At 44.0% G+C, this 13,536-nt stretch overlaps 1 protein-coding gene across 2 annotated transcripts in view; it reads left to right on the plus strand.

Annotated features, from left to right (window-relative positions):
- FNDC3B (fibronectin type III domain containing 3B) overlaps nucleotides 1-13,536 on the plus strand; it is a 188,792-nt gene that overhangs the window by 141,934 nt on the left and 33,322 nt on the right. For both annotated transcript variants that reach the window (XM_068200294.1, XM_068200295.1), the window contains 9 exons: nucleotides 312-486; nucleotides 1,125-1,211; nucleotides 2,857-2,995; nucleotides 3,519-3,590; nucleotides 4,085-4,203; nucleotides 6,586-6,691; nucleotides 7,683-7,855; nucleotides 9,951-10,064; nucleotides 12,338-12,487. In XM_068200294.1, coding sequence (XP_068056395.1) covers nucleotides 312-486; nucleotides 1,125-1,211; nucleotides 2,857-2,995; nucleotides 3,519-3,590; nucleotides 4,085-4,203; nucleotides 6,586-6,691; nucleotides 7,683-7,855; nucleotides 9,951-10,064; nucleotides 12,338-12,487 — 1,135 coding nt within the window. The remainder of the gene's footprint in view (nucleotides 1-311; nucleotides 487-1,124; nucleotides 1,212-2,856; nucleotides 2,996-3,518; nucleotides 3,591-4,084; nucleotides 4,204-6,585; nucleotides 6,692-7,682; nucleotides 7,856-9,950; nucleotides 10,065-12,337; nucleotides 12,488-13,536) is intronic.

Below are 13,536 nucleotides of genomic sequence, written 5' to 3' on the forward strand. Positions count from 1 at the left end.
CTGGGTGTTCATCTTTTCCACCTGAGCAATTTGAATTTCGTCCAAACTTTTTGAAAATGTGAAATATTTCTCTAAGTACATTGAGGTTTAGGTTTCTTTAGCTTTGTGTTTTTGTGGTGGTGGGCTTGGGTTTTTTTGTGTGTTTTTTTTTAATTTGGTTTTGGATTTTTTTGTTGCTGTTGTTGTTTTTTTGGGGGATTTTTTTGGTTTTTTTTTGTTTTCTTTTGCTTTGTTTCATTGTTTGGGGGGGGATTTGGAGGTTGGTTTGTCTGTATTTAATATTCCTCTCTCTCTGCTCTGTCTCTGAGCAGTGGGTACAGCCAGGAGGTGGTTTGCTACACTGCAGGCAATATTCCTCAGACCCCTTCTGCACCACGGCTCATTCGAGCTGGTGTGACGTGGATCTCATTGCAGTGGAATAAAGTAGAGGGGTGCACACCAGAGGAAGTGATTTCCTACACCCTGGAAATTCAGGAAGAGGATAATGTAAGTGCTGTGTTGCTATGAGGTGCATGACTTAAACTGAGTTTTGATTTATGAATTGGAGATCACTGAGAAGCAGCATGGACTGCTCCTTTGGAGGGCCTTCCAGGAGTCCTGGGTACTTGGCAGGGTGGAGCTCTGTGATTTGCTCTGCACGGCAGAATTAGGAATCCTTAGCTAAAAATCTCTGCTGTCATCTGTGATTACTTACAAAGCCACACAGGATTCTGTGAGGTACAGGGCAGCTTGTCCTTAGCTAGGTCAGTCTGCCATGTCCTCCTGGCTGCTCCTTGGTGGGCTTGTGTTCTGTCATCTGTCACTTCCAGTTCTGTAGCAGGTTAAACTGCCACGATTGGTTTTGTGCTTCTTTTGCAGCAAAATTACATTATTCAGGGCAGCTGCAATGTGTTTCGTCTAAAAAAAAAAAAAAGTATTGTGGCCCTGCAGTTTAAAAGCAGTAGTAGTAATAATAATTAATATTGTTGTATGTATTATATGTTTGATTTTTCTTGTTTTTTTTTTTTAAAGCACTCAACTATAAAGCCTCTTTGCTATAACATGTTGTAGGTGCAGACTTACACAGGGAACACTTTCTCAGACTCCTCAGTTATGGGGATTTGTTTGGTTTTGTATTTTTTTAGGATAGCGTGTTTCACCCAAAGTACACTGGAGAGGAGCAAGCCTGTACTGTGAAGAATCTCAGAAGAAGCACACAGTATAAATTCAGGGTAAAGTCTTTTTCTTCTTGTTATTGTGTAGTGTTTTTTTCTGTTTTGGGTTTTTTCCAGGCACTACAGAGATCCTTTAGTGTTCCCTCCAAAACTGAGTCATCAAATTTGCTTTATACTGTGACCTAATATATGAAACTGTTAGTTGTATTTCTGCCTTTATCACACAGGAGATATTGTTGCTCAGACTTTGGGGAACAATCACAGTTCTCAGTACCATGTGGGAGGATGTTGTAAAAGTGTAGCTCAGGGTGTGAGGTGGTCATAATTGGCTGCATTGCTCCCAAAAGCCTGGTCCCTGGTGACAAATCCCATCTCACTTTTGCAGAATGCAGCAAACACTGTCAGGTGCCCAGCCAACACAGGGGCCTGTGTTCCCCTGGCAGCCACAGAATGAAACCTTTCTGTCTCATATGTCAACATAGCTGGTTCTGGAGCTGGTTTTTAGCAGGTGTTGGTGTCTTCTCCTCTGTGGATGCTCAGAGCCCCCGAGGGATGCTCTGGAGTCTTCCTGCAAACACCAAGTTCAGCATTTTGCTCTCTGTGCTGAGGTCTGTGATCACAGGGCTGGGTGCTGCTGTTGAGGAGAAGGCAGTGGGGTTATCCAGGATCAGCTGTGGTGCTGCTGTCCATCCATCCCTGACTGTCCACTCCAGTGGCTCCACAAGAGGTGCCACCCAGAGTGTGGTGTCCCTCTGGAGATGGCCAGAAGCTGTGTGTGAGGCCAGCACCTGGCTTCTCTAGGTCTTACTACATTCAGGAGCAACAGAAAGAAAAAATCACAGAGTCATAGAATGGTTTGGGTTGGAAAATCACCTGATTCCAACCCTCCTGCTGTGGACAGGAACACTTTCCACTAGAGCAGGGTGCTCCAAGCCCCATCCAACCTGGCCTTGAGCACTTCTGTGCATGGGGCATTCACAGCTTCTCTGAGCAGCCTGTGCCAGGGCCTCACCACCCCCACAGGGAACGCTCTTCTCCTGCTCTCTGGGACAGAAGACCTTGTGAAGTTGCCTGAACTACCCAAAGGATTGGGAAGTTTTTGTGCTGTCACTCTGAGATGATGCCTTTTAGCTTAGTGCTGCAAAGGCTGCTGTGGCTGGTGAGAGGAAAGAACCCTTAGTGCTTCTTTGCAGCTCTGCTTTCAAATTAAACATGGATTTTACAAAACTGCATTGATATCAGAAAAAATTTGTAGCCTGGTGTCACTGGCTACAGGCACGACTTTGATCTGACTTTTAATTGTGTAATTATTGATACTCTGAATTACTTTGTAAATAGTAGTTAGAAATACCTCCAAAAGAAAAATACCAAAGTTATTGCTATGGTTCTCTTATTTTTCTTTTATGAGAAAAATACTGTGAGTTGACACAATTATTTTTAAAAAGTGACCTTTCTTTTTCTTTAAAGGAAAAACCAGCACTGCTGTTATCTTAAACATGTCATGATCTATTGCTGATGGTGGGAGGGGAAGAAATCGCTGTGGTTTGTAAAGAAACATCATGACAATCTAATATCTGTTATTACAATCCCACACACTTTGGGATGTGACATTTGTGCAATTACTGAAAGAAGTCTGATGCAGAACTGCCAGAAAAGCAGTTGCAGTGAACAAGGGCAGAAACTCGTTGTGGTTTTGTTTCAGCTGTTTGCTTCCAACGTGGAAGGGAAGAGTTCTCCCAGCGAAGTGTTGGTCTGCACAACCAGCCCAGACAGGCCAGGACCTCCAACCAGACCCGTGATCAAGGGGCCAATAACATCTCATGGCTTTAGTGTGAAGTGGGGTAAGCCAGCTCAGACTGATGTAGCAGAGCTTTTTGGGGTCGTAAGAAATTCAAATAAAATCGCGTAAATATGTGTTAGAACTTAGATTTTTCATGCTCCTTCTCAGTCCAAAGTTGAATGTGTTTGGAGAAGTTGACATCTTAAATTTTTTAATATTCTGAAAGGTGTGTAGAGGCTCTTGTGTGTTCAGAAGCAAAAATGCTTTGGTTTTGATTAATGCACACTCAAGTACATCTTCAGGTCATGTCCCATTGCAGCTTCATTCCAGCTGCTTCCTTTACTAATGGGGCAAACCTCCACACAGCTTCCCTTTCAGTGCTTTTTCCATACATTTTGTTTGGATCATCATTATCCAGCAGCCTTAGTCTGATTCATGCTGAAAACAAATGCCTGTCACCCCCTTCTGCTGCACATAACCTGGTGTAGTTACTGTGGAGGAGTTTGTGGAGAAGGAGCTGATCAGGAACAGGTTTGGTAATTGTTTTGTCATCTTTCATTCCTATTCCTGTCTTACTTTTTCAGATCCTCCACAGGATAATGGTGGTTCAGAAATCCTAAAGTATCTGCTGGAGATTTCTCAAGGAAGTCCAGAAGGTAAACTTGAGACAAGTTGTCTCAATTTCAAAACACTGTGGCTGCTATATGGGAGTCCTGACTCTTTAGGTTATTATTGTTGTTATCATTAATGCTCTAATAATCTGATTGAAACAGAATTATGTACTTTGCAGGATTCCTGGGTGAGCTGGGGTTGGATTTTGGGAAGGTTTTGTAGTGGGTTTTTTAGGTGTCATGTTTTTACTAATAATAACAGAATTTTAGGTTATATGGCTAAATCTAGAAATATTTTTATTTCTATTTGTGTGCATATATTTGCACGTTTATGCATTTTATGTAATACTCATATTTATTTGTAAGTATATGTATTTGAACATATGTCTGTGTGTTATGTCTTCAAATGGGAAATAACATTCATAGTAATACTAATGGTGTCCTGAAATACATCATTTGTGGAAGATTTTCCTTTCTCCTAGACACTCCTAAATGTGTTGCTTTCCACTTCTTTAAACTTGGATATATCTTATTTTTAGCAAACCAGTGGGAAGTGGCCTATAGTGGCTCAGCTACAGAATACACCTGTACTCACTTGAAACCAGGCACTTTGTATAAACTCCGGGCGTGCTGTATCAGCACTGGTGGACACAGTCAGGTGGGTATTATCTAACTATAAGGGCTATTGGGTTTATATTTTTCAGAGATTTATCTGCTAATTTTGGTAAAATTCTTCTGCTTTCAAAAGAAGGGGAATGTTTTCCCTGTAGCACAGTAAAATTACACTGATTGCAGTTAATCTCATGCTGCAAGTTGCTGAGTTTTAGATTTCTGTGTGTGCATAATTTTCTTTTCAGCAAGCTGCAATTTCATGAGATTTGGTTTCCTCAGAACCAATCTGTAGTTGTTTATATTTACATTAGAAAAGACCATCATGTTTATCTGATGTGGCCACTTGTTTGAAAAAAGCCACAGACTGTCATGTGCTTGATCCTGTATTGACTGGAGGTGCAGGAGGAGGTATTTGTTGTAACAATTATGTTTCATATGGCTGAATCCTTTAAGTTTTTGGGTTCCTTTTTTCAGACCCAGATTCCTGTAATTCCCCTCTTAGGTTTAAATTCAGTACCTATACACTTATTCCTCCTGCTTTGATACATTTTTTTTCTCATTTAAAATTGAGTACTTTAGGCCTTGACATTATTTTCAAACAGAGAGCACAGCATTGAGAATGCTAATGAAGGAACTCTATTAATTGTATTTGTACTAACATGCTTGATAGGATCTCCTCTCCTTTACTGTTTATATAAACTTCCATGAAGTGGTGAATGTAGGAGATAATTTCTTGTGCTGCTCTGTAGCTGTGGCTCACTTTTAAGGTGGTGGCCATGCCAGAGGGTAACTGAGCTGTGCTCATGGCAGAGGTGACAGAGCTGTGATCATAGCAGAGGTAACTGAGCTGTGATCATGGCAGAGGTGACTGAGCTGTGATCATGCCAGGGGATGACTGAGCTGTGCTCATGGCAGAGGTAACTGAGCTGTGCTCATGGCAGAGAGATGACTGAGCTGTGATCATGGCAGAGAGATGACTGAGCTGTGATCATGGCAGAGGTAACTGAGCTGTCATCATGGCAGAGGTGACTGAGCTGTGATCATGGCAGAGGTGACTGAGCTGTCATCATGGCAGAGGTGACTGAGCTGTGATCATGGCAGAGGTGACTGAGCTGTCATCATGGCAGAGGTGACTGAGCTGTGATCATGGCAGAGGTGACTGAGCTGTGCTCATGGCAGAGATGACTGAGCTGTGATCATGCCAGGGGATGACTGAGCTGTGCTCATGACAGAGGTGACTGAGCTGTGATCATGGCAGAGAGGTGACTGAGCTGTGATCATGCCAGGGGATGACTGAGCTGTGATCATGGCAGAGGTGACTGAGCTGTGCTCATGGCAGAGGTGACTGAGCTGTGATCATGCCAGGGGATGACTGAGCTGTGCTCATGGCAGAGGTGACTGAGCTGTGCTCATGGCAGAGGTGACTGAGCTGTGATCATGCCAGGGGATGACTGAGCTGTGCTCATGGCAGAGGTGACTGAGCTGTGCTCATGGCAGAGAGATGACTGAGCTGTGATCATGGCAGAGGTGACTGAGCTGTGATCATGGCAGAGGTGACTGAGCTGTGATCATGACAGAGAGGTGACTGAGCTGTGCTCATGGCAGAGGTGACTGAGCTGTGATCATGACAGAGAGGTGACTGAGCTGTGATCATGGCAGAGGTGACTGAGCTGTGATCATGGCAGAGGTGACTGAGCTGTGATCATGGCAGAGGTGACTGAGCTGTGATCATGACAGAGATGACTGAGCTGTGCTCATGGCAGAGGTGACTGAGCTGTGATCATGACAGAGAGGTGACTGAGCTGTGCTCATGGCAGAGGTGACTGAGCTGTGATCATGACAGAGAGATGACTGAGCTGTCATCATGGCAGAGGTGACTGAGCTGTCATCATGGCAGAGAGATGACTGAGCTGTGATCATGGCAGAGGTGACTGAGCTGTGATCATGGCAGAGGTGACTGAGCTGTGATCATGACAGAGAGGTGACTGAGCTGTGCTCATGGCAGAGGTGACTGAGCTGTGCTCATGGCAGAGGTGACTGAGCTGTGCTCATGGCAGAGGTGACTGAGCTGTGATCATGGCAGAGGTGACTGAGCTGTGATCATGGCAGAGGTGACTGAGCTGTGCTCATGGCAGAGGTGACTGAGCTGTGATCATGGCAGAGGTGACTGAGCTGTGATCATGGCAGAGGTAACTGAGCTGTGATCATGGCAGAGGTAACTGAGCTGTGATCATGGCAGAGGTGACTGAGCTGTGATTGTGCCAGGGGGTGACTGAGCTGTGCTCATGGCAGGGTGTGAGTGAGCTGTGCTCATGGCAGGGTGTAACTGAGCTGTGCTCATGGCAGGGTGTAACTGGGCCGTGATCATGGCAGGGTGTGAGTGAGCTGTGTTCATGGCAGGGTGTAACTGAGCTGTGTTCTCCCCCAGTGCTCCGAGAGTTTACCTGTCCGCACGCTGAGCGTCGCGCCGGGGCCCTGCCGCCCGCCCAGGCTGCTGGGCAAGCCGAGGCACAGGGAGGTGCAGCTGCAGTGGGGTAAGCCAGTGCAGCATCCTGCTGCTCTAAAGCTTTGGTTCTGCTGCTGACCTTGAGCTTTCGTTTCTGCTGCTTGTGTCCTGTTCCCTGGGAAGTGCACAGCAAAGTCCAGTGGAGTCTGAGCAAGTCAGAAGTGCAGCTTCTCATCAGGTGTGGTGGCTCAGTGTTGGGTTTCTGAGCTCAGCTGTCCTTTAGGTCTTAGTCTCTGCTCCCATTTTATTTTTTTTTAGCCCAATCGCTCCCAGGGCTATTAAGTATCAGCTTCATTAGAATATCTATGCTTTTATTTCAAAAACACAGTGTGACTCAAGATCTTTTTTTCTATTCCTTTGAAATATTGGCTTGGCAGAAGCGATTTGATACTTCTAATGTATAACTTTTCTCAAAATCTGGGTTAGAAGATATTGAGGGGTTTGGGTGGTATTTAAATCCTGATCCACAGTAAAACACACATAATCTATCGGACCCCTGTTATTTTGCAGAGATGTTGGATTACACTCGTGGCACTAAGTTGTCAAAAAATGAACACTTTTCAGAATGCAAGACACATGCCGGTTTCCAACAGAGTGTTTTCTTTACAGTGATAATCTTGCAGCATCCAAGTATTTTTGTGGCATCATTTGTTAAGCCAAATTCTGGATAAGTAAAATTTCTAACTGTCAAATATATTTCAACACCAGTATAAAAATCCACCCAAGTGCTTCCTGGAAGCATTTTGGTGGCTGCTGTTTTTCTGATCCCCAGGCAGTTTGATTCTGTGCTTCTGGCTTGTAACATAACATGCAGGTATTGTCAAATGCATTGTTTTTATGGGCAAAAACAGGAAAAGAGAGATATTTCTGTCTGTATCTATATAGATAGATGATATCTGTGAGATATCTTCTGTCGATACACAGAAGCAGAAATACACATTTCTCTGGTATATGAAGTAAAAAACGGCTGTTCCGGCGCACGGCCTGATGTTATTAACGAATTCCATGATTTCTTGTAGATGTCCCTGAGTCAGAAAGTGGCTGCCCCGTCTCCGAGTACAGCGTGGAGATGACAGCCCCTGAAGAAGTGGTTTCTGAGGTGTACCACGGGGCTGAGCTGGAGTGCACCGTGAGCAGCCTCCTGCCCGGGGCCACGTACGGGTTCCGGGTGCGGGCCCTGAACGACGGCGGGGTACGTGCGCTGCCCCGGCCCCTCGGGGCTGCTGCCCGGGGGGCTGGCAGTGCTGCTCCTCAGCAGGGTCAGGGGGAGGTGGGCAAAAGAAAAACCATGGGATAAATGCTCGACAGGAGCTTGGGAGGAGGAGCTGCAGTTCTAGACCTGGGTCTCTTTTAAAAGGAGATTTCAGGTACTGATATGGTTTGACTGGCCAGGATCAGCTGCTCCCAAATGTGCAAAATCCCTGCTAAAAGTCATAGCTGCTTGCAGGGAGGATTCTCTTCATCCTCATTCTGTTGCATTTCCTTCTTTTTTGTTTTGAATCTAAAGTGTGTAAAAACAAGAACTGCAATTTCACCTAGGTGGTGTGTTTTGAGGGAAACTCACTCCTGGTGACTGTTTTGTTTTAATTTCAAAAAAATGTGTGCTTTATAGATTTGATGAGATTTTTCTATTAAATTATTTCCTTGGAAGAAGTGCTTTCCCAAATACATCAGAAATTGTCTGATGTCTGTGGAGATCTGCAGAAAGATCTTTACTTTTTCATTGAGGTTAGGGTTGTTTATGGTGTCTTTGTGTCATTCCAGTGGTGTTTAATATAAAGTCCCAACTAAAGTAGATGCGTTGACATGTTTCTTCCCAGGAGATCTTGATGACAAACATAACACAAAAGTTTAAAGTTACTCGCTTACAGGGAGAAGTTCTGTTAAAACTTAACGTGGGTATTAGAAAAATCTGCAAGACTCTTAAACTGTTTTGGTTTAAAAACACCCACTGTTTTGTTTTTGTGAAAAATTAATTAAATGCACATGGAAAGACTAGATTTGCTTGCTGGAGTGAAAGCCATTGCCTACCTGGTAGCTTTGAATATGTGATTGATGCTTTGCCTTTTTTTTTTGGTTCTTTTTTTTTTTGTCAGAACAATTGCAAAACGTTTCTGGTTCCACCCTTTGTTAAATGAAGGGGCTGGTTCTGCTTTGGCTGTGTTTTTCTACCAGGTGCAAAATAGGGGAGGATGTCTTTTACCAGAGCGTTCCTCAAAAGCAGCAGAAGTCAATAAATGAAATTTTTTGGCATGTACATTCTTTGTAAGACAAAGCAATCAGCGTTGGCCTTTCTTCGATGGCAGATACTGACACATCTGCTGAGGAGATTTCTGGGGTTCTTCATTTCTGTGTCGTTTGGCCTTTTTGTAGTGGTTCATTTTTTTCATGCTCACTTATACTGCATTACAAAATAAGTAAATATCAGTGGTTTTCTTCTAATTGCTTCCAAGTGAAGCTCCTTTGTTCTGGAGAACGATTTCTAATTAACTCGGGGATGCACTGAGCAAACTTTGCTCTTCCACTCAGGAGGCCTCAGAAAGGCTGTTTCAGTGCTATCTCCTGTCCTCGCACCGCTGGCTGAAGCCAGGTTCCCAGACTGCTGGAAATTGGCTTTTTGTTTTGCTAATCTGCATTTAAATTATCCTCCTACCACGGGCTGAGAAGCTGTCTGAGCTGAGCCGCCCGTGGAGCGGAGCGTCCGCGGCGTGTGCGCAGCGTGTCCCTGCACGTTGTACCAGGCTGGGGCTCCAGCACATCCTGTCCTGTTACAAGTAACTTGGGGCAGGCATTTTATGTAAAAGAAGCTGGAAATGGACTCCATATGTGCTTTGGTCTTTGTGCTCCTCTTTGTATCCATGAGAAACCGGTTTTGATACATGAACACACTGTGCTAAGGTAAGGCAGAGGGGCACAAACTGTTCCTCAGTTACTGTGTGCTCATTCTCACTTTTGGGCAAATTGGAGGTGGTTTCTGCTTTCATGAGCACTTGCTGCCACACAGGAGGATGCACAAAGGATGTACATGCTCTGTGTTTGTTCCTGAGATCACCTCACACTTCAACTCTGAGTCATTTGTGTGGGCTTATCCTGAGCTCTGGTGGTTGCTGCCAGGTGTTGAAAGCCCAGTCTGCCTTTGAGAAAGTTTAGTGTGCTGAAAAAGTTCATGTGCTGTTCTTGGGAAGCTCTCGAGGGCTTTGAGATGGGTGTACACCTGTAGATTAGTAATAATGATGATGATTATTGTTTTTGTTATAATAATAACAATAATTATTGTTCCCCTCTAGTACGGGCCGTACTCGGAGGCGACAGAGGTCACCACAGCAGCAGGACCACCAGGCCAGTGCAGAGCACCTTCCCTGTCCTTCCTGTCTGACACACGAGTCCTGGTCAGCTGGGAGGTGAGTCAGGTGCCCTGCTTGCTTGATTCCACCTTGCTTACCTTGCTTCCACCTTGCTCATCACAGAACCCAAAAGCGAGCTTCAGAGTTGTTCTGGTCTGGAGCTGTCTTTTTATGCAAGGAAACCCTGTGTAGAAACTATTGTATTGTAGAAAAGCATCTTCTGTGCTTTGCTCTGAAGAATTACACAAAGCTGGTCACGGGTCTTCCAGACCAGGATTCAGACACAAGGCCTCCTGCACTGGCATCAGATGATGGAAATGCTCTCTGCAGGCTTTTAGCACATCACCATATTCTCAGTTGGAATTATGAAGACAAATATTTGATTTTGGCTGAAAATGGAGTCTCTGATATGGAATTAACTCTCCATAAATGCTTATGATGTAGGGCTTTTTCCCCCTCAAAAATTGTTTGTCTCTTTCCCAAATATTTACTTTTATTTTAGTTTGTGTGCATTCCTCCTCAATTCTCCAGCATCTTAGGCACTGGGCTAAAGATAAGTGTTAGCTGAAGTGCTGTGGGGATGATTGGTGCCATTAAAGAAAAAATGTTGTGTAATTAAGGCAGAAAAGAAAGGATGTTACCACAAATAATACTGTGACGTGGTTCAGTGGGGCTGTAGTTCTGCCACAAGCTTTCAGTGAAAATCTAGCAGCAATCCCAGCCCTGCTTCTACTGGGCTCCTCCCTAAAAAATGCCCCTGTTGAGAAAGAAGTCACTGACATTCACAAGATGCTCAAATAAACTGTGCTAACAACATGTTTAGATACAAACATAATCTGCATTTAATTTAATAACAAACAGGTGTATTTGGTGCAGTTTGGGGCTATTAATATTTTTTACAACTAGAAATCGCATTGAACTTTCAAATGTTGCCTTTTAGTGGTCAGGGATTTGCTCTCCCCAGCCATGAAGCAGTGGTTCTGGAAGGTTCTCTATTTATTTGATGGATATGTTTGTTTAGCTAAAAATGAAGCTGTGGTTTGCAGTGGTTATGTTTTCTTAAAGAGTGTCATTTTTTGGCTGATATGAATTAGAAAGAAAAACAGTGAAGCACTGTGGAGTGTGGCTAGAGGGCACACTGTGGTGCCCATTGTGATGCTTTTTTTTTTTTACACGTTGTTCTGAAATCTGGCTTAGGAGCTCTGAATGGTCCTACTCAAACAGTTGGAAGCTCTGAGGCAGAGGCAGAGAAGCCCCTGTGCCTGTGCAGGGTGGTCGCTGTGGTGTGCAGCAAGGCTCTGGATCCTTGCACTGGAAATGGCATCTTGCCTGTCAAAATCACAAAGTCCTTGTAGGCCACACATCTGCAGAGCAGGGCTTCCCTGAGCTGCTTCAGGCCACACAGTACAGCTCTAGGTAGTTCTGTTAAAAACACTAAATATTTTGGTTTGGGAACTGTGCTGTTTTGCCTGTATTGGCTTATCTCCAGCACATTCAGGCATTGACTTTGTGTTGCCCTAAATAAAGGGATTACTGGGGATATGGGGAATGGGACAGGTTTAGATTAGATATTGGGAAGAAATTCTGTGTTGTGAAGATGGTGAGACACTAAAACAGTTTGCCCAGAGCAGCTGTGACTGCCCCATTCCTGGAAGGGTTCAAGGCCAGGTTGGAAGGGGCTTGGAGCAGCCTGGTCTGATGAAGGTGTCCTGCCCATGGCAGGGGTTGGAATGAGGTGATCTTGAATGGCCTTTTCAACCCAAACCATATGATGATTCTGTGATCCCATGGGAGTCTCATTGTGGATGTGAACGTGCCAGGATTACACTCCCAGGTCCCATTCTGGCACTGATGGGTGACTTCCACGAGAACCTCAGGCCAGCTCCTCCCTTGCTGAGGTGGTTCTTTTCTCAGCACATGAGTGACTGCTTCAGGCTCCAAGGCCAGTGCTTCCAGAGCTGTGTTTTGATCTCTCAGGTAGGCTGCACTAAATTGATGCTTTTTTTTTATGTTCTCCACTGCTGAGCTTCTGCCAAGCCAGTGGAGAGACAATTTATTCCTGAATGTCCTGATGGAAGGCAAAGTAGCTGCGTACACTCATTTCTCTGAATTTCAATCAGGTAATTTTTGTGCAGAATTGTCCTGTTTCAGTAACCTCTTAGGGAACATTAACTCAGTACATTTCTATTTGCAGCAGTAATGGTGTATTAATTTAAAAATAAGGGTGGTTGTTGGGCTTTTTTCCCATGTACTTCATTCCTTCCCCAGTGAAACACAGCGATCCGAAGTGTTCATTTCTGAACTGAACCACATAAATATTTGTGTTGCAGAGTCCTGAATGTTCTGGTACTGACATCTCTGAATACAGATTAGAGTGGGGAGAAGAGGAGGAATCTCTACAGCTTGCATATAGTGGCACAGAAACCTGCTTTGAAATCAGTGACTTGTCAGCAGCAACACATTACTGCTGCAGGCTACAGGTATGACAGGGCTGCATGCATTGCCCTCTGAGATCCAAACAGAGTTTCCTTCCACTGCTGTTCTTATTTTTGTCATTAGTCCCCTCTGAAGTTATGTGCTCTGTAAGGCAGGAGGAATGCACATTTATTTTAAACAATACAGACTGACGTGCTACTTAAAAATTGCTCTTGTGTTCTGTTACTTTTGGTGACTAATGCTTGTAACAGCCACCTTGCCCTCTGACATCAAAACAAAATGGTAATGGTTTAGAAAATTATAAAAAAAAAAAAAATTCTTCATGATGAGGAGAGTTAAGTAATATCCACCTCTCAACTGGATATTGAAGATTTCCCTGGCTTAAATAATGAATTCCAGCATCTGTTTAATTTATCAGGTAAGGCAAAGCAGCTGAGTAAATTCCTGTGTGTACAGGAGATGGTACCTGCCAGAAAGTGAGTTCCCATCTTTGCCATTTTGTCTCTTAGATTTGTGAGACTGGATCTCATCTAGAGTATTTACATGATTTCTTTTTCTTTGATCTCTTCATCGCCTATATTTTCAGTAAAAAGTAGCAGTTAAAAAACATTTTGTATATCTGTATGAAAGTAAAAAACAGGGCTTTTCATCCTTTATGCTACTGATAAATAAGTGGAAGGTAAAGCAACTGGGAGTGAAGTAAAAATATTTTACCTAAGCTACTCTTCCACAAGATATATTTGTATGTGAAGACAGAACACCCCCATTAATCCAATCCAAATGCCCACCCAGCTGGTAACATGTGGACCACCCAGGGTAATTTCTTTGATCAAGGACAACATGCTTCTGTTGAGTGTTTCCTCCTTATAGTTTTTTTTTTTTTTTTAACCAGGATATTGAATTTTTTTCATTCTTTAGGGAAGAAGGTTTGGAGGAGCTGGCCAGCAGCCCAAGAGCTCAGGCCCCACAGCTCCAAGTGCACTCAGATGTATTTTGTGTCTTGGCCAGAGCTGGTCTGTGCCTTGCTCTGGCACTGAGGGGGAAGGAGAACGAGGGAATGTGTGAGAGGCTGGGAGGTGTGAGCCAGAAAGTG

Source organism: Anomalospiza imberbis, chromosome 10, assembly GCF_031753505.1.
Source record: "Anomalospiza imberbis isolate Cuckoo-Finch-1a 21T00152 chromosome 10, ASM3175350v1, whole genome shotgun sequence".
Taxonomy (NCBI): Eukaryota; Metazoa; Chordata; class Aves; order Passeriformes; family Viduidae; genus Anomalospiza; species Anomalospiza imberbis.